At 38.5% G+C, this 23,098-nt stretch overlaps 1 protein-coding gene across 3 annotated transcripts in view; it reads left to right on the top strand.

The window, feature by feature from the left end:
• znf407 (zinc finger protein 407) overlaps positions 1–23,098 on the top strand; it is an 84,460-nt gene that overhangs the window by 43,803 nt on the left and 17,559 nt on the right. For 2 of the 3 annotated variants that reach the window (XM_035528654.2, XM_081723454.1), the window contains exons 5-8: positions 6,763–6,929; positions 8,920–9,003; positions 9,140–9,260; positions 13,209–13,387. In XM_035528654.2, coding sequence (XP_035384547.1) covers positions 6,763–6,929; positions 8,920–9,003; positions 9,140–9,260; positions 13,209–13,387 — 551 coding nt within the window. Of the gene's footprint in view, positions 1–6,762; positions 6,930–8,919; positions 9,004–9,139; positions 9,261–13,208; positions 13,388–14,239; positions 23,094–23,098 lie in introns of those variants that run through there. The other variant, XM_081723455.1, reaches the window with a different exon arrangement.

Raw genomic sequence — 23,098 nt, 5'->3', positions numbered from 1 at the left:
ATGATACACATACATTTATTCATTTCTTTGCTATGACATTTAATATCAAATGGGAATTTGGCAAATGAGAGTGTGTACAGAATTGTTGATATACTGATGTATGGGTAGAAGTGTGAGTTTGTAACTCATATTCAGCACTCATTTAACCATGTCATAAAAATGTAAACATGCATGTCAACTTTGAATGATTGTTGAAGGATTAACCTCAGCCTGTACCATTTCGAAGGGGGTGCAAGAGGGGTGCTGGCATCCTGGACCCTGCCTTCTCAAGATGTGCAGGCATATGTGTATATATATATATATATATATATATATATATATATATATATATATATATATATATATATATATATATATATATATATATATATATATATATATAATGTTACTCAATGGTAATCAAGTTTGTAGAGCACTACTACTTAATAGACCTTGTTCCTTGAGGACTGGACAGATTTTTCATCGTGCTTTTATAGCATGGTGACACTATTGGTTTAACTATTTATACACGGAATCTTAATGCACTTAGAGTGCTTAATTTATTACGCTCAATTTATTACACTTAGAAACCTTGATACAGCAGACACCAGCAATGTGTTTAGTTCTCTTCATGGTTAATCATACAGATGAAACAAGTGATTCTATGCCAGAGAAATGGCTCTTTGGTTCAGTGATCAGGGCACATGTTTACTGCCTGCAAGACCTGGGTTCAAGAGTGTGGTTGCTGTCTTCAGACTTTGCTACAAATGGTGTCAGAACTGTGAAGCCATTGGGTGTTTACCCTTGGTTAAGGAATCCCCCATTATGAGGAGATGATGCAAAGCCCAGTGTATACCCTTGGTGAGGGACATGGGTGTGATGCTAGATGAAGGATTAATGCATGTGGACCACATGGTATATGTGAAGTGCAGAAGTGTGCTTCCTGAAGGTGAAGGCAGTGTGATGTCACTTAGTAAGATAAAATGGGTGCTCTGGCTGCTGTGCCAGAAAGATGTTTTTTTGGCCCAGTTGTTGGGGCACACGTTTACTGCCTGCAGGACTTGAGTGTGGATGGTGCACTCAGCCTCTGCTACACATCAACACCAAGAAGACTTAAGAAGTTATATTTGGACTCTTATCCATCACCAGTAACAACTCTCAAATTAAGCAGGTTATGTCTTGGTGTACACATAGATATAGTCTTACAGAATATTTATACTGACTTTACATTTACTAATGGACAAACAAAAGTCATGACTGTTCTATTAGAAATCAATTTCACAAATTTTGCACAGAAGCAGTATTTAGCTAGAGAGCCTAAATGTGGCCATAGCCATCTAAGTCTACTATTGTAGCGATATTGTAAAATAACATTAACTTAGCCAAAGATCTTTTATTTTTCATATTCTTCTTCATCAAAGGAATCGAGCCCCTTGGGCTCCAAAGCTGTTATCTTTGTTACTACTTCCCACAATCGTTGCAACTTCAACTACATGTCAGTTGAATAAGGAAGGAATTGTTTCCAACATGAGGTATAACCGGGCTGGTAAGTGGTTCCTGCAGTCCAATCTGTGGATTTATGACACCTAAGAAGAGGGGGAAGGATCAAAAAGTAGTTGGATGGAACTGACACTTTCTGGGGGTCCTTCAGGATCAGTTAACCATTCAGGGTGGGCTCTGTCTATTTGCAGATGGTTCATTCGTGCTGCCTGGTACTCATGGAGTGCAGTCAGCTTCTTCAGCCAGTAGGCATGGACCATGGTAGGGCCTGGGCCTGTACAGTTCTTCATACTTGAGATCCTTTCTTGGATATCTGCTAGTGCAGTGGCTACTGGATCCTTCTACTTCTCTTGTGTACCTCTTCAGGTGGGCAGACAGAGTTGTTAATCTTTGCTTTGCAGTCTCCAATGCCTCAGGTATAGACAGCTTGTTGTACTTCTGAGATACCTTCATCACACCTTTCTGCATTTAGCTGGCTGAATTCTTTCCATGTTGCGCTTATCTTGGCCTCCAATCTCCTTCTCCATGGAGGATACTGCTCCTTGACGGTGTTCATCTTGTAGTGAAGCAATGTTGCTGTGGCATATATCAGCTGGTTGGTCTCAGTGATGGTCACAGTAGTGATTGTCTGTAGTTCTGTATTCACATCTTCCAGCAGCATTTCATGTACTTCACTTGTGACTTGGTCTTGGTAGTCTGCTGTGCCTTGGTAGTGTCCATCTTAGCCATGATCTTCAATCTCTCTCTCTCTCTCTCTGTATATATTGATCCTGAAGGACCCCAAAGAAAGGGGAAATTGCATCCACCTACCTCAGTACATGAGTGGGGCCCAGAAAGGCACTGGCAAAAACACCAGAACAGCCAAGCACCAGCTGCTTGTGGATAAAACAGTCACTTGAGACTGTAAGTCCAGACAGACCAACCTGTGCACCACCTGGATTGATTACAAGAAAGCCTATGATTCAATGCCCCACACATGGTTCCTGGAATGCTTGAGGCTGTATAACATCAACAGGACTCTAAGAGCCTTCATCATAGACTTAGTTGAGCTGTGAAAGACCAAGGAGCTACCCTGTCCCCTCTGCTGTTCTGCATAGGCCTGAACCCCCTCAGTGAGATCATCAGCAATAGTGGCTATGAATACCAGCTCTAGAATGCATCAACCATCAGCCACCTCCTGTACATGGATGACCTCAAGCTGTATGCCAGAAGTGAATGAGACATCGACTCCCTAATTTATCTCACCAGGATGTACAGCAATGACATCTAAATTCGAAAGGGATAAGTGTGTTCATGTGGGTACAAGGAGAGAGAAGGTGGACACAACAGAGGGGATCACACTACCAGAAGGTAATATAATAGATGTTGAGGCTAGCTACAATTATCTTCGAATCCCACAGGTAAATGGAAATTATGAAGAGGCCACAAGGAAAGCTACAGCCAAATACTTACAAAGAATGGGGGCAAGTCCTCAGAAGTTAGCTGAATGGGGAAAAACAAGATCCAAGATATCAATAACTATGCCCTGCTAGGCATCGGGTACTCTGCTAGCATAATAAACTGGCCTAAGGAGGAGATAGAAGCCACTGACTACAAGACAAGGAAAAACCTCACAATGCATGGAGAGTTTCATCTCAAATCCAGCACTCTGAGACTGTATGCTAAGTGGAAAGATGGGGGATGTGGACTAGTGAGTATCAGAGCCACTATCTAGGATGAAACATCCAAGATCCAGGAATATAACAGGATAATGGCTCCAAGTGACAAAGTGCTTAGTGAGCAGCTCAGACAGCAGAAACCAGAGGATGGAAATGAGGAGGAACAGGAACCATGATGGAAGGAAAAATCCCTACACAATATGTGCCACCAGCAGATAGTGGAAGTGGCTGATATGGAGAAATCCTACCAATGGCTGGAAAAGGCTGAATTGATAGCACAGAGGCAGTAATCATGACAGCACAGGAACAAGTGCTAAACACAAGATCAGTAGAGGCTGGGATCTACCACACTAGGCAGGACCCCAGATGCAGGCTGTGCAAAGATGCCCCTGAGATAATCCATCACGTAACAGCAGGATACGATGTGCCAGCAGGCAGGGCATACATGGAATTCCATAACCAAGTCTCTGGCATGGTGTACAGAAATATCTGTTCTGAGTACACTATAAATCCCCAAAGGTGGTGGAAAATGACTGTGCTAAGATCCTGTGGGACTTCCAGATACAGGCAGACAAGATAGTAATGGCTAACCAACTGGAGATAGTAGTGGTGGACTAACAGAAGAAGAAGGCTGTAGTGCTAGATGTGGCAATTCTGAGTGATAGCAACATCAGGAAAAATGAACACAAAAAGCTTCAGAAATACCAAGGGCAGAGGGAAGAGCTAGGAAAGTTTTGCAGGGTCAGAGCAACTGTAGTTCCCATGGTAATTGGAGTACTAGGGGCTGTAACACCCAAACTGGGAGAGTGGCTCCAACCGACACCAGGAACAACATCTGAGATCTCAGACCAGAAGTGTGCAGTTCAGCTAAGGTACTACGCAGGACTCTCAAGCTCCCAGACCTCTGGTAGATATATGTCAATTCACTCTGGCATCTGCTAAATTATGAAAAAGGTAGGGAATTTAGCTGGCGCTTTTATCCAAAGTAACTTACAATTATTGCTGAACACATCTTGAGCAGTTGAGAGTTAAAGACCTCAAACAAACATTGGTTAAGTGTAAAGGCCTCATTATAAGACATGTAGCTCATTTTGCAAAGTTGACTCAAAGTTACTCACAGGGCCACATTTCAAGAAGTGGTGTTATAAATGTCCAAGTCTAAGCCCCCAGTAAGCAAGCAAGTTACAGTGGTGTGGAAAAACTAAAACTGTGATGAAGAACCCTCAAGACTGACCAAGACCCAAAAATGGGAACCCTTCCTCCTCTGGTTGACACCAGACAGCATAAAAATATGAACAGAAATAAGCAAAATCCTTTGTACTTGATGTACCAGTTCAAAAGTGAATATTTAAGTAATTTCTTTTTCTTAATGAAATAGAAAAAGATTTCAGAACATTTAAGACAGAGTTTTCCTTTATGCCTTTGATGACTGTCTTCAGCTTTTAGATCATCAAGAGCAGTATTGTAACTTTCAGGGATGCACTGTGGACATGCATTTGGTTCATTACTCTGAAATTCACTTTGCATGGTTTCACAATACCTGTAAGAGAATGGATTACGTTTTCAGTAACCCCACCAATGCTGTGTGAACCCAAACTGTCACAAGCAATACAACTTGGAGCCCTTTTGACCATTTCATCACCTATAGTTATTGCATTTTCCTCCAGATCTTATAAATACACAAACATATCTGAGAAAACCTTAGCACTTCCAAATTGTTTTAAGTCATTCTCTCCACTCAGTAAGATAAGGGATATGTGATCAGCACTGAACCACACATGAGCAGGTAAATATGCCACAGAAAAATTCAGCAACAACTTTGTGTTTTTTCTTAGCAGAACCAAAGGGATTGACAATTTCAAAAGCATCCTGGTATAGAATTAGCGTCAGGCATCTTGTATTGTCAGTGAAGATCTGTTTTGACAAAGTTTTGACCATCATTTATGACAACAAAATAATCTGAATTTGTTTCACAAGACTGTCACACTGAATTCTTCAATTATTCTTATTATATTATTAAGCGATTTAATATTTGAATAAGAGGGATGTAGTAAGCGAACCTTTTAGTCCTATTTTTTGAATGCCTGAGCTGTTGATACGTTTTTCTCTGATGTCAGAGAACAGATCTGAATCCTTCAAACAAAAACAGATTTTAGAAATAACATTTTCATGGTTAGTCCCTCCCAGCTTCCATGTTCCATGGTTTCCCAGTCTCGTGTGTTTTGGTTCCATTCCTTAGTTTCTTTTTCTCCACCCCTCATTTGGTTTTCCACGCCCATCATTACTTTCACTTGTTCCTCGTTTTTAGTCTTGTTAAGTTCTTGTATTTAAACCCTGTCTTGTTCCCTTTGTCTTGGCTGTTCATTGTTTGAATGAATGTCTGAATATCTGAAAGCCTGTATCTGCCTGTAAGTTTGTACTCCATGCGTTTGTGTTTCTCCTAGCCTTCGTGCCTGTTAGCCGAGTTCTTCCTAGCATCTGTTATAGCTTGCTTCCCATTTGCTTTCGTCTGTTTGTTTATCATGTACCCCCGTACTCTATGTATTGGCTCTGTGACCCTGGACTACCCTAACGACCATGAATTTGGATTTGCCCCTAATAAATCTCGCTCTTCTCCGCATTTGCGTCAGCCTCCTTACTGCTCAACGTTACATACATCATGTTATACATGCTATTTTTAAAAGTGAATAAAAGCCAATTAGATTTTTCATCTTAATCAAAGGAAAAATATAATTTTGTATTTTAATTTGACTTCTGTCATCCCATTTGGTAGTGAAATAGTACTGTTATGGGCAATTAAAATGAAGAATGTTGTGTTTCCTGTTTCACTTCTGCTTCTCAATTGGTTAAAGACCCAGGGAGCCTAAATCTGTGTTTTCTTAATCTTAAGATTTTCTCAGAACAAAGTATACAAATACAATGTGTGTCCTATGAGTAACTTAGTAAATGAAAAATATTTTGCAGTAAATTCTGCATTTCTTTCACTATATAAAGTTTAATTTTCATCTAGATTAAAAGCATAAAAATCCACCATTTTGTCACCACCCATGGGTGAGGTTTATGTGGTGTGTGATCTTCATAATTACAGCATAGTAGCATAGAAGTAGAGTAGCACAGAAGGCTGTGAGTCTGTGACACCCAATTCAAACTTAGGACCAAGCCCAAAATATTCTCAGCTGAAACTGATGAGCCTGTTTGGTTGGTTTGGGTAGTGTTGTATCATATTTCTGTTGTATTTTGAATGGAAACTTTGTGGAATGTTTAATTTAACTATAAATTAGCATCATAGACACATCTTTAATAATTTGTAAAACATCGCCTGAGTAATTCCAATTATATGCAGTATAAGATGTCAAATATCCTATGCCAAACCATTAGCGCTTCGCGTAGGGCCCAGCCTTTAAGCAGAGTAAGGATTGAGTGTTTGGGGCTTGGAAAACAGAATCATAATTTCTTCAGTGGCTCTGCAGTAATTGACATAGAGATTGTTGTAAATGGTAGCTGTAGTAGGACTGGACAAAAAAAAGGCCACTTATAATGACTGTGTGTGTGTGTTTTCCATGATCCTTAATTATTGTTACCTGCTTTTGCGTGCTTAACAGACCCATGTCTCTGTGCCCTGTAGGAAGTATGAGTGTGAGATTTGTGACCGGAGCTTCAGTGAGAGATGGGCTCTGAACAACCATATGAAGCTGCACACTGGAGACAAGCCATACAAGTGCACCTGGCCTTCCTGCCACTACGCATTCCTCACATTGTCAGCCATGAAGGACCACTACAGAACTCACACAGGTGATGGAAAAAAACACTTACAGTTGAAGCCAGACTGAGAGATAGACATTGCCATAAAACAGCTGTACCAGTTTAATAAATAATAATAAAAAATCTTTCTTTTGTTATATTAGGGGGGAAAGTAGGAGTATCTCACACGTGTGTGTCTGTCTGTGTGTGTATGCGTTTTAGAAAAAAAGTGTGACTATATAGGAAAAGCACAGAAAAAAAAATGGTCAGGACTGCTGGTCCTGAAAAGGGTAAAGTGGTGGTGGTGGTGGGGGGGGGGGTTTGTTTTGTTTTGTTTTGTTTTTTATATAAAGGACATATTGAATGTTTTTTTTAAACTGAAAGAGCAATTTCATTCCCTGAAAGGACAAAATATTTCATTTTTGTTATAGAGTTAAAATAAATTGTGATGGAGTTAACATAAATTAAAATAAATGTATAGTAAAAAATTCTTATTCATACAGATATTTATATAAATATAATACGTATGTCACGTATGACTTCATATACTGAAGTTCCAAAAGAAAAAACTGTGTGTGCTTGCTTGTTTCAGAAACAGACTGACTGAAGTATTACAAGTTGCTGTGTATGGATTGGTATAGAATTAATGTATATGTTTTACTGAACTGGAGACAGTAGGTTGTTACTGGCTGCAGATAAATAGCTAGCTCTTCTAAATAAATCAAACATAGTCCCTCCCACCTAACCTATCCAGATCTGCCCCATAAGGTTTTCAATTAGGAACACAATTGATTTCCACATTACTTCAGTTTGTTGCTTAATCTGGTGATATGCAGATAAATCTTCATATATTATCAAATTAATTTGAAAAATGAGACCCAAAATGACAAAACATCAATATAGTGTCAAAAATTAAGCGGTAAAATTCCCACCCACTTGTGCTAAAACATAACTAATGCGGGAGGTCATTAGAGCTTCTTGCATACTCATCTGACTTTATTCAAACACCCCCCCACCCCCGTGTCTCTCTCTCTGTCACACCACACACACACACACACACACACACACACACACACACACACACACACACACACACTGCATTCTATACATTTAATACACTTAAGCTTGCAAAAGCTTATAGACATTCACTATGTCCTCAAATGCTTAGAAGCATGATTTCAGTAAAATAAAAGAAGCACAAATTTTAAATGGAGTCAGCTTCTTATTTTTCTTTTTTATTTAATTATTAATGCATCATTTTCAGTGGCAAATCACAAACTTTTTCTGCTCTCTTATTTATTTATTTAGACCTTCACAGTGTGTGTGTGTGTGTGTGTGTATATGTAAGGCCAGGTCTCATTAGCCTGGTGTTTCCTATCAAAACAGCTTGTTTAGAGTTTATTTCTGCAGGTTCCTCTTGAGGTCAGTTGGACTACAGTATGTTTTACAGTATGATGTTTTTAATTTCTTTATGGTGGTGTCTTCTACACAGTAATGTGACAAGGTCTTGTGATGCTCTAGTTTGTCTTATGGTTTTAGGATTGGTGTTTTTGGAATTAGGATTAGATTTAGAGTTGGGGTTTGGATTAGTGATCAGTGTTAAATTGGTGATGTTTGTAGATGTTTTGAGTTGGTCAAAGTCAAATATATTTCTGTAGCACCAATTGCAACCTTTACTGTCATAAAACAACTTTACAGATTTGAGCAGTGACTCCTACACATATACCTTTTTTTATCTCTTTAAAGAGAGTGGCGAGAGAAGGGTAAAATGACTATTGTCCTTAATGAAGGACACAGATGTGCAGAGTGTGATGTATCTGTAGCACTCACAGTAGAAATGATGTCATATCAAACTCATCCCATTGATATTAAAGCTAATTTTCATGGCTCTGAGAAGTGTATAATTATGTTTAATTAGCCTTTTTATATTTAATATAAATAAATAAATAAATAAAGTAAATCAAGCATACCAGAAATTCCTGTGTGTGCATTTGGATTTATTAAGTGTGAGACCTCACATGTACATGTTGTACTCTGGCAGGAGAAAAATCTTTCTTGTGTGATCTCTGTGGCTTTGCTGGTGGGACTCGTCATGCTCTCACTAAACATCGTCGGCAACACACAGGTACAGACATATATACACACATTCACACATGCATGTATGTGGTCATTTGTGTGTGCATACATGTTTGTCTATCTTTTTGCATATGTACATGCATGTGTGTGTGTATTTTAGACCGTATCTGCTGGCTCTTATGCAGGTGAGCGGCCATTCCGGTGCCAGCTGTGCAGTTTTGCCTCCACCACGCAATCTCACTTGACCCGTCACAAGCGTGTACACACGGGTGAGAAGCCCTACCGCTGTCCCTGGTGTGACTACAGGTAAAAGCCCTACATCCCTAACATGTATAACAAATCTATACAATATTTTATATCTAACCCCTTACCCCCACTCTATGGTGGCTGTGAAGACCCATCGTGCTGCAAATGGAAATTACACAATTACGCAAAACATATTCCTCAGAATGAAATCTAATGCGCTACATTCCAGAATGCGGTGAAATAAAGAAAATGCTTCAGAAATGTTGCAAATCCAGCCACAACACAATGGAAGTGTTTGCAGAGGGGATGGACTCCTATGAGACCAGCAGTTACTGAGTAGCTGATGAAAATGCGATTTGCACTGTTATATCGTTATATTGGTTACATGGGATATATTTGTGTTACATGGGATTTTATTGGTGTTCTTTAAGGCTACATTCTTTACAACCTAGCAGCAGCAACATGCCCAAGAATGAGAAGCCTGAATAGGCCAGTTGTTCATTCTGAACCATATACCAATGACCATATAGAAATGTCTATTCCCTTTCCATGTCCCCTGAAAACAACACTTCTGTTGTGACTGGATTTGCAGCTTTTCTGAAGTTCTGAATTTGCACCATGTTTCAAAATGTAACACGTATTGTCATTTTAAATAAAGTGTGTTTTGTGTAGTTACAGGACGTTTTTTTCATTTGTAGCATAATTGTTAACTTGCAATGTGATGGTTTTTCCTGGCCATCATACCATCCCTACCTTTTACCCATATTCCAGTTATAGAAGAGTTCCTCAACTTGTCAGATTCTGCTTTTTCCCAGATTGCAATGCATCAACCCTAGCTGCATCCAAAACTACATATTAGTATTATTACATAAAGCCATAAATTTATGGTCTCATATGGAATCAGTCTTGTCTCAAAACACTGAGTAAGGAGACAAGATGAATTCATACCTCTGTTTGAGGTCCTTGGACACTGAACATTTTTTATACCGTTAAATGTCAACAGTATAATCAAAAAGAATAAAATGGTCCCTGCAGCCTTTCAGAATACTAAATGATGGATAACATTAACTAGGTAGCATTAAATGTAATTAAAAATATAATGAGGCTTAGCAGATGCTATTATAACTAGCTATATCTGTTGAATAATTACGATAACACTAGATATGTGTAATCTAATTTTATAGGCTTGTCATACATCAGGATTTATATTCACCAAACAGCATGCTTCTGACAAATTAGTCTGCTTAGATAGTACAGCTCCCTAACTGTTAGCTAATATCCGAATACCTATTACAACCTTTTAATACCCATAACTGAAATATATTGTATGGTATATGCAGAATTAGTTTGGTTCAAATGCTTCAAATTTTACCCTCAACCTCCAGCTGTGACGGTGGCAGAGGGAGTGAGATGTACAGTAAGTGTTGCAATGGAGTTAGTTTACTGACCATAATAGAAAGAAAACGCAGCACAGCATTGACCATGCAAAAAAATGTACTAAAAAAGTAAAGGTCAGAATGCTTGATGTATAGCGCACAGAGGTAGGCGTTTGTGGGCTTTAAATAGGGAGAAACACAAACAAGGTGAAGGTGATCAGTACTGGGGATTGTGAACGAGGTAGGTGTGGGTGTGTGTGTGTGTGTGTGTGTGTGTGTGTGTGTGTGTGTGTGTGTCCAGTGGGCACCTTATAATTGCAAGTAAATGATATTCATTACTGTTGCAATTGCATATTGCTTTGAAAGCTGTAGCACTGCAACTTTGCTCCTACATTTACAATTTCAGCAGGTTGAAAAAAATAATTATCATTTTATATAAAAAAATGTATGAACATTTTTATTTGGTTTATATTTGTTTTGACTTCTGAATAACTCTTACAGTTAGGGGTAAAGTTTACAGTTGGACAAAAACTATAATATATAAATTATATTTATATACTTATACTTTACATACACTACATTCAACTATGATATTATTTATTAGTACCATTGATATACCCTATAATAAGTATAAAATGATCTATAAATACTTTTTACATTCTTTTAAATTTTATATTGTGAAAGAAATCTTCAGCTCGTTCACACCCAGTCTTGGTCTTGATGTAGACTCAGCTCTAATGGTCTTGATGACAACACAGTGGTCTTAACCCATAACACTCACTTTAAGCCTAAGACTTACACACACAAACCATTTATGGTTTGTGTTTGTGAAAGACAGAGAGAGGGAGTGTGTGAGAGAGAGAGAGAGAGAGAGAGAGAGAGAGAGAGAGAGAGAGAGAGAGAGAGACGGGGAGAGAGAGAGACAGGGGGGGAGAGAGAGAGAGAGAGAGAGAGAGAGAGAGAGAGAGAGAGACAGACAGACAGACAGACAGACACACACACACACACACACACACACTATACAGGCCCTAAAATAGACTGTACAGTTTTTACACAGTTCAACCACAAGTTTTTCCAGAAATTTAGAGAGGAACAAAAACTGGTTGAGAATGAGATTTGTTTTTTTTTCTGGATTGATATTCTGTTCTTTAGAACTGGATGAAACTATTTCAGACTGTGTTTTAAACATACAGCGAAGTGCTAGAGGTTAAGAAGGTGTTTAAAATAGAAAACAAGCTAGGCCCTGTTATGCCAAAAGTTTATTTTGGAAAAATGAAGGAGTAAAATCAAGTGAGAGTGGAGTAAAATCAAGTGGCTTTGTCTGTGTGTGCCTATGTATATGCATGAGAATGATAAAAGACTCAGGGCTTTGGGTATATACCAATAGCAGTCAGCAAAATTAGGCTTGTCTAGTTGTCTTGCTTTATGTTTGCAGAGTTTTAGGTGTGCAGTATTTATGGAGTTTGCAACCTTTGATTCATTGACATGCCTATTTTAGGACATTTCTGGTGCAACCACATTTATAAATACTTTAAAACCAATGTGAAATGAAAATACACTTGTTATTGCTGCCACTTGGTAAACTTTGACAGTTGGCATTTTCATGGACATAGATATTTTAGTTTAACATGTAACATTCATGACTTTGATGGGAAAACTCCCTAATTGTGAACCCTTTTCAATGTAAGCCACATGTGCAGCATGCGTGCTACTCCTTCCTCCCCAACACAACTACTGTGAAAATAAAAAAACAAACATAATGTCTGATGCCAAGGCCCAAAGAGAGAGAGAGACATTGTCTAGAGAAATACAGCAGTCAGTGTGTATTGTGGTGTCTTGAGCTTTAATGCTAATTTTGTCTTAAAGAGTAAAATAGTTGCAGTTAGTCTGAGTCTTAACATGCTACCCACAGTTAAGCTTCTCAGCCTCTTTGGCGTTTCTACTTCCCAGAGCTTCCTTAAGAACTGGAACCTGCTGATATGTGTTTAAACAAAACCAAACTGTCTATAAACAGAACTCTCCAATAAAAAATGTACACTGTGGGTTATTTTTATTCTTCTTAGTATTCTGAGTTCCCCCTTGGTTGTTTTTAATATATACACAGATATAGCTGGTATCTGGTTTATACACATCAGGTCTCCTGTACTTCATTTCATTTTATTTCAGTTAGTAATCTTTATTTTCATGACTATCACTATACAATTTCACCAAAGCACTGCAGAGACATGAGGGGAAAAAGTAATATATTCAAATGGTTACTTGTATATTAAAAATGTAGAGTGGCCTATAATTAAACAATTAAAATGCATAATGATATAAGGTCATGAATGACAAAGAAATGAATAAATCACAAAAATATACTCCATCTGCAGAGGTAATAATATCATAAAAATGTAAAATAGTAGTACTGGTATAAACAGATAGGATCCGGTAGCTTATTGACAGCTTAACGTATTATTTTCCTTAAAACTATATGGAACTAAGATGTATTTGTCTGCTCTGGTCACTGTCTCAGCCTTCCCCAAGCATAAGAAAGTTGGTCTCTCTCTCTTTCATTATTCATAGGTTTTTATTACATCATTTTTAATACATCTATAAACACATTTCCTGTTTGTATCTTACTTTTTCTCAGGTCAAACTGTGCAGAGAATATTCGGAAGCACATCCTGCACACAGGAAAGCATGAGGGTGTGATGATGTACAACTGCCCCAAGTGTGACTATGCCACCAATGCCCCCATGGATTTTCGCAATCATCTGAAAGAGATGCATCCAGACATTGAAAACCCTGACCTGGCCTACCTGCATGCAGGTATGTTGATTGCTCCCATCCTCTTTCTTCTTGAGGTAGTGGCACTGGTGCTAGCAGGCTAAAAGAAAATAAGCAGCCCAAAGAACAAATGATCATATAGAGCAGTACAGTTGCAACCACAGTCTATCAAGGTTTTAGTGCAGGCTGGTACAACCATTTGGCTCTAGCCAGAGCAAAACTAAAGAGTGATTAGCAAAGTGGAATCTAAAACAATTACATATCTTAGAAAACTCAGAATTAATCATAGAATTTGAATGGCTTCTATGTCTAATTCTCTCAAACATTCTCCAACTTTACTCCTGACCAGATAGTACATTTAAACTTTTTTCCCATATAGATGTGTATTATATATATAAAACTGTGCTATTTTGGTTTCACAGTAAGTGGTTTCTTAGTTTAAAAGGATTTTAGCATCAAGCAACGATTCCTGCAATGAAAATATAATATAAATAATTAACCCAGTATATCTATTATATATATTTTTTCTTATAGTATAGTATATAGTTGCATTTCATAAAAACATTAAGGATTCTATTTTTGTGGTCATAGTGAAAGCACAGAAATAAGGCATAAGATGGTGGTGCAGGCATGTGTTGGTATGGCAGTAATGTTTGCTATTTTCATGGTTGGCAAAGTACAGCTGATGAAAGACACACACGTACATTCTGTACCTGCGCAAAAGAAAATAACTAAAAAGGAACCTGAAGCCCTTGACTCGTTGATCCTATATCTCTGATGGGCAACAGCTAATTTCTATTGACACACACAAGTTATCCATTTCCTCAGTTGCAGAAGGTGTACCTCAAGGTTCTGTCCTTGGACTAATACTTTTCGTTTTGTATATCTTTCCAGATCAGTGGAAATTATGGTCTTTGGTATCAGTGTTATGCAGATGATATCTAGGTTTCATCTGTCTCCAAGTACATGTCTTACTTATTTAAAACATTAGCTTGGTATCAACTTTCTGAAATCAAATGCAGATCAAACTGCTGTTGATGGTATTCCTATCACACCAGTGCCAGTCATTAAAAACCTTGGCATCATTTTCAAGTCATCACTTAAATTTGAACACCACGTTGTTACTCACTAAAATGTTTTTTTTTTTTTTTAAGCATTTTCTCAACATCTGATCAGTAATGCTGATGCCAATTTGCTGATAAATGCTTTTGTTTTCTCATGTATTGACCCCTTTTTAATGGCCTTCCTGCCAAATTGCTAAACCGACTTCCGGATATTAAGAATTCTGCTGCCAGGGTTCTCACTTTTGTAAAGTGTTCTGCACACATCACTCCCATACTTCATCCACTACATTGGCTGAATGCAAGCTCCTTCTGTTAACCTATAGGGCCCATCATGGTCTCGCTCCTCCTTACCTAACTGAGCTCCTTCACCCTTATTGTCATTCCTGCTCCCATTGATCTTCTGAGGCAGCGGAAATTGTGCCACAGTTGTGCCATTCCTCGTACACAACTGTCGACAGTAGGTGGCAGGTCTTTCATTGACACTGATACAAAGCAATGGATCTCTCTCTCTCAACGACTTCTTGACTGTTCTACTCTTTCTTCCTTCAAAGCTGTCCTCACAATTTTCACTTCTCTGCACATTTCTCCTCGTCCTAGGCTTTTTTTTCCTAAAATGTAAAGTATCTTTGGGTGAAAGGTGCTATATAAGTTGAACTTGATAACAATAACAATACTGCTTTCTGAAGTTGGAGGCTTCTTATAATGCATATTCTGAGTTTTGAGTGACTCCTACCTGTTCTAGAGCTCCTTCCTTCCATAAAATTGCATACAGTGGTAATGCAGTGTTATGGTAATGACAAATGTTACAGCTGTTCTCTAGATAGCACAACAGAATTACTTTCCATGCAGAAAAATTAGCGTACCACATTGCCTTGGTAAATCAAGCCACAATGCACCAAAAACACTTATGCAGTTTATGTTTATATTATCTTAATAAATCATACCTTTAGACTGATTGGTCAATCTGATAACTCCCTCATAGCTGACTACTGATGCTGATTCAACATGCACAGTTGGCCAAAATAGCACTAAAGAGGGCCAACTAGTGGCAGTGGCATGAAATTCAATGCACTGAATATGAGCAACAGTCACCAACACCATCCAATGGCCTAATGTCATCTGACAGCCAATAGTCATGGACATAAGATGTATACAAATCACTACTGAAAACTCCTATAGGTTTGTGTGAGCCAATGTGTTTAGCCCCTCATTTGCAAGTCTTAATCAGCAAAGCAGAATAAGATAGAATAATTACAGTAATCCTTATCATCACCATCAATGTCTTCATGAACATTTCACATTACAGATCAGAAAGCTAGAGTGTTAAATTAACTCCAACAAAGCCTCCAGCTAGCATTAGTGAAAAAAAAAAGCTGCTTACATTCAGTGGTATCTGAGTGGTTAAGGTACTTGATTAGTAATCAGAAGGTTGTCGGTTCAGGTCTCCACTGCTGGACCCCTGAGCAAAGACCCTTAACCCTCAATTGCTCAAAGTTGTAGTCAGTCATAATTGTAAGTCACTTTGGACAAAACCATCATTTACATTTATCTGATGCTTTTATCCAAAGCAACTTACAGTTATGACTGAGTACAACGTGAGGGTTAAGGGCCCTTAACACAACTTGGCAGCAGTGGGGCTTGAACCAGCAACATGTCAAGTATAAATTACAAGTCAAGTACCTTAACCACTGAGCTGCCACTACTCCATCAGATAACTGCTGAGTACTCGTTTCAGGCCTAGCTGCATTGTTGAAATTCAGGGAATGTAAAATGAAAACATTTGTTAAAACAACATAAAACATTTGGATATACAGGGGATAGATTCAATAATAGAAACAAGGGGAAAAAATGTCGAATCATCGAATCATCTAGAACTTCAAGGAGAGATTCAATTGCAGTGAAGAAGGCTTCAGGGCACCCAAGAAAGTCAAGCAAGCATCAGGACCGTCTCCTAAAGAGGATACAGCTACGGGATCGGATCACCACCAGTGCAGAGCTTGCTCAAGAATGGCAGAACTCAGCTGTGAGTGGATCTACATACACAGTGAGGCGAAGGCTTTTGGAGGATGGCTTGGTGTGAAGAAGGGCAGCAAAGAAGCCACTTCTCTCCAAGAAACACATTAAGGACAGACTGACATTCTGCAGGAAGTATAGGGACTGCAGAGGACTGGGGTAAAGTTATTTTCTCTGATGAAGCCCCAAGAGACAAGGGACTGCTGTATAAACTGCCTCACAGAGACCTGGATGTCAGTGGAGATTCAGACAGAACAAGGGACCTTTCCAGGAAAGCAAAGGGGATGGTGTATGTTTTCGATAAACAGAGAAATGTTCACTTCACCGAATTTTTCTGCTCCCTGGACCTAGAATATCTTATCATATTGTGCAGGCCTATGGCTACTGAGAGAGGTTTCAGGGGTCTTTGTTATTGACAGGTACATACTCCCACAGGATGACACGGAGCTGGCACTCAGGAAACTGCATGAGGCTATTAGCAAGAAAGAAATTGAGTACCTTGAGGCCACCTCTATTCTTGAGGCCACCTCGATTAATGTCATTAATGTCAGGGAAAGTTCTTTCAGCATATCACATGTGGCACATGAAATCAGGCATGGATTATTGGTACAGTGTGAAGTTCACACAGCTCTAAATACACACTGCTGTGTTTAAATTGGGGAACATGGGGGAATATAGGAAAGCCAGCTATACCATCTATAAGACTACAAAAGCTAAATGTGAGTACTAAGGTGGAATCACTGTTCAACACGTACAAACATGAGTACCATGTGCCAGGGGTTAACCATGGAAATGCAAAAAAACTTGTTCTTTACTTAACACTAGTACTGCAGTTCCAGACCAACTAAATGCTTTTTACACTTGTTTCGAAGTAAACCATGCCTTGCTTTCGGAAAGTCTTCATCTCCGTGGCTGACATATGTAGATCATGATGGAATTCCTGGATATCTCCTCAGGTACTGTGCAACTAGCAAGAATGTTTACACCCATTTTCAACTTCTCCCTCTCCCACTCAGCTGTGCCAACCTGTTTCAAACTGACCATCATTGACCCTGTTCCAAAGACAGCCAGTGTGTAAGATCTAAATTGTGTGCTTTGAGAGGCTGGTTAGAGACTACATATACTCCTTACGAGCTTCCACCCTAGACCAACTGCAGTTTGTATAATGGAAGTGCAGATCCACTGATGATGCAATAGCCCTGACACTATACACCATTCTCTTCCATCTAGATAAGAGACACACATATTTGAGAATGCTGTTTGTGGACTATAGCTCAGCATTCAACACCATCATCCCCTCGAGGCTCAACATTAACCTCTAGGTTTCCAACAGGGATCTAGGTCCCAGCAGCTCTTTCTGCATCTGGATCCTGAATTTCCTGATGGGCCGACGCACGGTAGTAAGGATGAGCAGCATAACCTTCTACCCGTTGACCCACTGGAACCCCTTAGGACTGTGTGCTCAGTACTCTCCTTGTACACTCAACTGTACAGACAAACACAGCTTTAATGTCATTATTAAATTCACATAAAATGGACCAGGAATGCTTCTTTGGCTGTTTATCATTAGTTAACAGCTGAGGTAATATATTACATGTGATTTTCTAGTAAATTACTCTAGTAAGTTACTTCTGTTATTTGCTGCAGGATCCACAATAATGTTAACCCTATTTATTGAATGAATTTTATCAACAGATAAATAAAATGCTAACAAAAGTTACAAAGTTACAGCTGTGTTCCACTCCAATTAGCATATTATGCTAGGGGAAAATGTGCTTCACGTCCATCTGTAATTTGGCAAGCAGCCATGCTTTGCAGTGTGTAGGTATCTTTGTCAGAGTATGTCACTGCTAGAATGAGCAGAGACCTGACATCAGAGCAAACACGGGGTCTGACTCCTTTTGAAATATATACGGTTACACCGCTCTTTTCTCTGGCAACAGTGTTCCTCCAAGGGTTCTCATGGGTGGGGTGATCATTTAAAGGAAGAGGCACTCAAACTGGTCATTCTGAACAGGGCTGATTTGAAATAGTGAGAATGGTGTTATGGTGCTTGATCCTTGTGGCAGTTTGACCAAAGCATGTCATAGACATTTGATTAAGAATCCAGGTTACTGTGTTAACTTGTGTAAGGGGGTATAAAAGGTCCCCTTTAAAAATAAGCAGTGATCAGAAAAGTGGAGGTAAAAATACACAGACTGGCCACTTTATTAGAGACACCCATCCATGTTTTACTGAATGGTATGGTGCCTGCTAGTTTACACACAAATGACCTATTGTAGTGCTGCTGCCAATGTGCTAAATTACAACTTGTGTCAGTGGAATTGCTGATGATGCAAGGGGGTGCACACAGCAGTCTCTAAATACAAAGTTGTTACACCAGACTAATGTAAATGCACTGTTAGTAACTGATTATAATCTTGTTGGTTTAAAAAATAAAGCTTTTAACTTGTCACTGTAGATTAAATGAGCTTGTTTTCATGTCAGAGGAGACTTAAGTGATGGAGGCAGACCCTTCAAATGACATAATTCTAACGCCAAGTTGTACAGTGTTATATGTTGGGTGAGACTCTTGCCTTCTACGTGAGGTCTTAGCAGTGGATGATGTGCCAAGATGTTGGCTTGTTAAGGTAAAGCTGAAAAGAAAAAATCTATGGGTATCATGGTGTATTAGTAAATAGCTTGAGTATTGGACAGTTATTCAGTATGTTACACTTGAGATGTAACCTTTGTGAAGAACAATTACTTAAACTTTCAGAAAATCTGAATTGTGGTTTTATGCTGTTTTGGATACAGCCCTAACTAGATACAAATGTGCTACCTCAGACTTCTGTATTGCATCCACTGACAATGTGTCCTTCATTTTTTATTATGTTTGATACTAGCAATGAACTGAATAGGAGATGATTAAAATTTATTTATCTCAACTGTTTAGTAAAACGTAATGACTGCATGCAAGCAAGTGTATTGATTTCTGCACAGAATAGCTTTTTAATTGCAAATGTGAAAAAATGTCACACTCTACACTCTACAGCTGTCGTCCTTAGCAAGATTGCTTTTCAAATAGAAGCACAGTGAGTGAAAAGAGGCATGTCTTTGAGGTGTGTGCCCAGTAGCAGTGTGACATGCAGGTCATACATTGCCCATCAAGTTTTTGAACACATACTCTTATTTATTTTTACCAGTTTCCCATTATAGAATACCAAAAAAATGTACCTCTTCTCAGCATGGGTGAAAAAGAGAAGAGATTAACAGTGTGGATGTTGAATGACCCTGCTTGTGATTGGTTGATGTTAGTGCTAGGGGGAGGCCTGGAGAGAGGGCCAGAAAGAAAAAAGACAGATGAAATGGTGACCGCTCCACAGAGTCTCTCACACACACACTGACCGCTGCAATCCACCTCTTGGGCACCTCTTTATACTGCATGCAAAGATGACGTTTATGTGGCATGCAGATTTAAGATCTTCCCAGGACTAGCTGTGAACATGTTTCCCAAAATATCTTATTTATCACAAATTTTTCCAAAATACATTTTCTAGAGTAATGTGACATTTCTGTTGTGGGTTTGTCTTGGACATGTTAGAGTCACACTTACATGATATCCCTCATAACTTTACAAATTAACTGCACCTTTTCCCACAATATATTGCATCAGCATTCACGTTACACCAGAAAAACAGTACTGTGATTAATAGAAGCATTTGAATATCATCACACTCAGGTCAGTGTACACTAGTTATAGTTGTAGTTTCATTTGAGACTATTCCAGGACTAGAGATAAGAAAAAAGGTGAAAATGAACAATGAAAATAAAGAGTGCCTGCCAAAGTGGAGATGCTGGAAAAACAAGTGTCTACATATAAATAGTTTGTGTAAGAAGAGATATGATGTGAGATATATCAAATATTCTCTTATTTCTCACTAGTTTATTTTTTAATATGTCACAAATAATGACCATGATGGCACTATAACCACAAAGTCTAAGATTTGTGACAGTTGCATTAATGTAAACTGTACCCCTGTAAAACTAATCTCCTTCCTGCTCTTAAAAGTTAAACCAGACATGTGTTTATGAAGAAATCTGAGAGTAATTACTATTGGATCTACACATTTATTAAGAGTTATTACTATTACTAAGTATTTATTTTCACATACATGCTCAGATTGACCTCTGATTAATGTGCTGATATGCAAGCTATCCCTGCAAAATTACTGGAGTTATATGCAGTAATGAGTAATAAATGGTATATGGTGCCAATTGCTAAAATACATAATGATATTCTGTGTCAGGGGTCAGCCAGTTGCGGCTCTGGAACTGATTGCGGTTCCTTTACTGTCCTCTTGCGGCTCCAAAGCAGAATCAGAAACAATTAATAAAATGATTATTTGTGTACATGCATTATAACACCAATAGTCTAAAAATCAAAAGTCATGGCAACAGACAACAGTCTCATCTAGATTGCTAACAAAATGAAAAAAGAAGAATACTGAGAATTTAAAGATGAGTGGACAACCTCATTTGCATTCATATGCACTCCAACTGGTTTCCTGATATATTTAATCTGTAGTGAGACTCAACATTTAAGAACAGTCAAAAATTGAATGTTAAGTTAAATGTCCCATGAAACCATTCTACTTTTGTAGAAATGTTTCCTGCCAGGGATGCAAAAAAAGCTGAGCTAAAGTTTAATGTAAAGATGGCCAGCATTTTCACAGCTCTTTAAGTGTTCCGACAATCCCACTTATACCAGTTTTGTGGAATCTCAAGAGATCATTAAACTTGGAAAATAATTTACTGATGCTGATATGTAAAATAATGTTTTATGAAAATGGCACAACAGCTCTATGCTAATTTCCAAAATAAAAATCCTGAAAAAAAATATCCAGCAAAAATGTATCCATCAACATTTACACAGCACACATCTCCCACACATCAATTACAGCACCCAGCCACTCCCCAGTTCACACTCACCAACCTTTTGAATCATCACTCTCACCTGTTCCCCATTCATGAGCACAATATTTAAACCTCACAGGTGCTCAAGTTCAGTTATTCATGTTGAATGTCCCTAGCCTCCTATAAACTGCCAGTTGGACTCTCTGCTTTGTATGTGAAGCTTTTTATGAAGGATATTATTGCTAAAATAAACATTTTGTGTTGCACTCACGTCTTGCTCCTTCTTCCAGAATGTTACACAAAAAGTCAGAGACCAGACTTTATTTAATTTTAGCCTATATTAATCCATTAATGCACGCGCACACACACACACACACACACACACACACACACACACACACACACACACACACATATATATATATATATATATATAAAAAGAATATGCTTGTTTGAGGAACCTCACCTGTGACTCTTGAGTGTTGCAGCATCTGAGGGGGTGGCCGTAGTTTGGATTAAGTAACGAGATTACTAAACATATTTCAACAGTTTCTACCCATTTAAATGTGTCTAGCTTTCCTTCTGTTGCAGCATAATTAAATCCTTTGGCCCTTAGTTCTGTTCATTTGAACCAAAGTGCAGCTTTGGCAATTAGCTCTGCATGTTAGCTATAGTCCTCCAGTTACTGAGCTGTCTTGGATGATGAGGAGCATTACTGCATCTGGGTGGTACTGCTGACTCTGAGCACTGGTCAGTTAAAGAGAGTAGTAAAGCATAAGTCATGTGTTTGGGAAAAATCTCTACCATTACCAGGAGAAAGAGAAAAATGAACAGAAAGAAAAAAAGACCCTTGTTACTTGTGTGTTGTTCATTAGTATTGGGTTGGGTTCCTATTAGAGCATACAGAGTGTGAGAGAAGAGTAGAATCCTGAAGGTCCCTCAGAACAGCTCAGTGACAGTGCATGTGAAAGGCACTCTTGGAGAGTTTATGTATGCATGCACTTGCATATATATGTCTGGATCTCTTGGAGAGTGTGTGTATGCAAGCATGTGCCTATATATTTCTGGGCTCTCTCATGGAGAGTGTGTATATGTGTGTATATGTGCATTTATAGGTCTCCTCCTTAATTCAAGGTTGAAAAAGCCTCTGAGAGATTAACTCTAAAATGGTAAATTAGTGCTAAAATGGGTATGGAAAATTTACACATATACTTTTGAATGGGCTAGAAATTCATATTTATATAACTATTTTTGTCACTGTATGAGAACTCTACAGCTGCTATAGCCACTGCCTCAATCTCTGTTAAACACACTGGTGTTTTTAATAATTTAAATTTAATGTGCAGGAAGAAGATTAAAAAAGCAGCTATGCCCCGTGTGTGTGGGTGGGTGGGTGCGTGTATGTATGTTTTTGCAGTGGGTTATCATATTGCTATCAGTATTTATTTGAGATATAAAGCAGAGCTTACATGGGGTTGAAGGCATATATTTACTTTAAATAGTGTAAGATATATAGAAGGTTAATTTTAAACTAAGTCACCCCTTAAAGCTTGTTCCCATATTTGTGTGTGTGTGTGTGTGTGTGTGTGTGTGTATTGGTGGAGGGGATTTTTTGTTTTGTTTTGTTTATTTTGGATAGTTGCCCACAGACAGAAAACAGGTAAACACCTGCATTGCTCAGTTCACTTTGTTTAAAATATTTAAATCTATTTCTCTGTCTCTTACTCTCTGCGTCTCTCCTTTGTCTGTCTCTGTTGTTTCTCTCTTTCTATCCCTTTCA

The sequence above is a fragment of the Electrophorus electricus genome, chromosome 11 (genome assembly GCF_041902795.1).
Source record: "Electrophorus electricus isolate QZ-2024a chromosome 11, ASM4190279v1, whole genome shotgun sequence".
Classification (NCBI taxonomy): domain Eukaryota; kingdom Metazoa; phylum Chordata; class Actinopteri; order Gymnotiformes; family Gymnotidae; genus Electrophorus; species Electrophorus electricus.
Note: the sequence above shows the minus strand (reverse complement) of the source record. Positions and strands in the feature narration are given on the sequence as shown.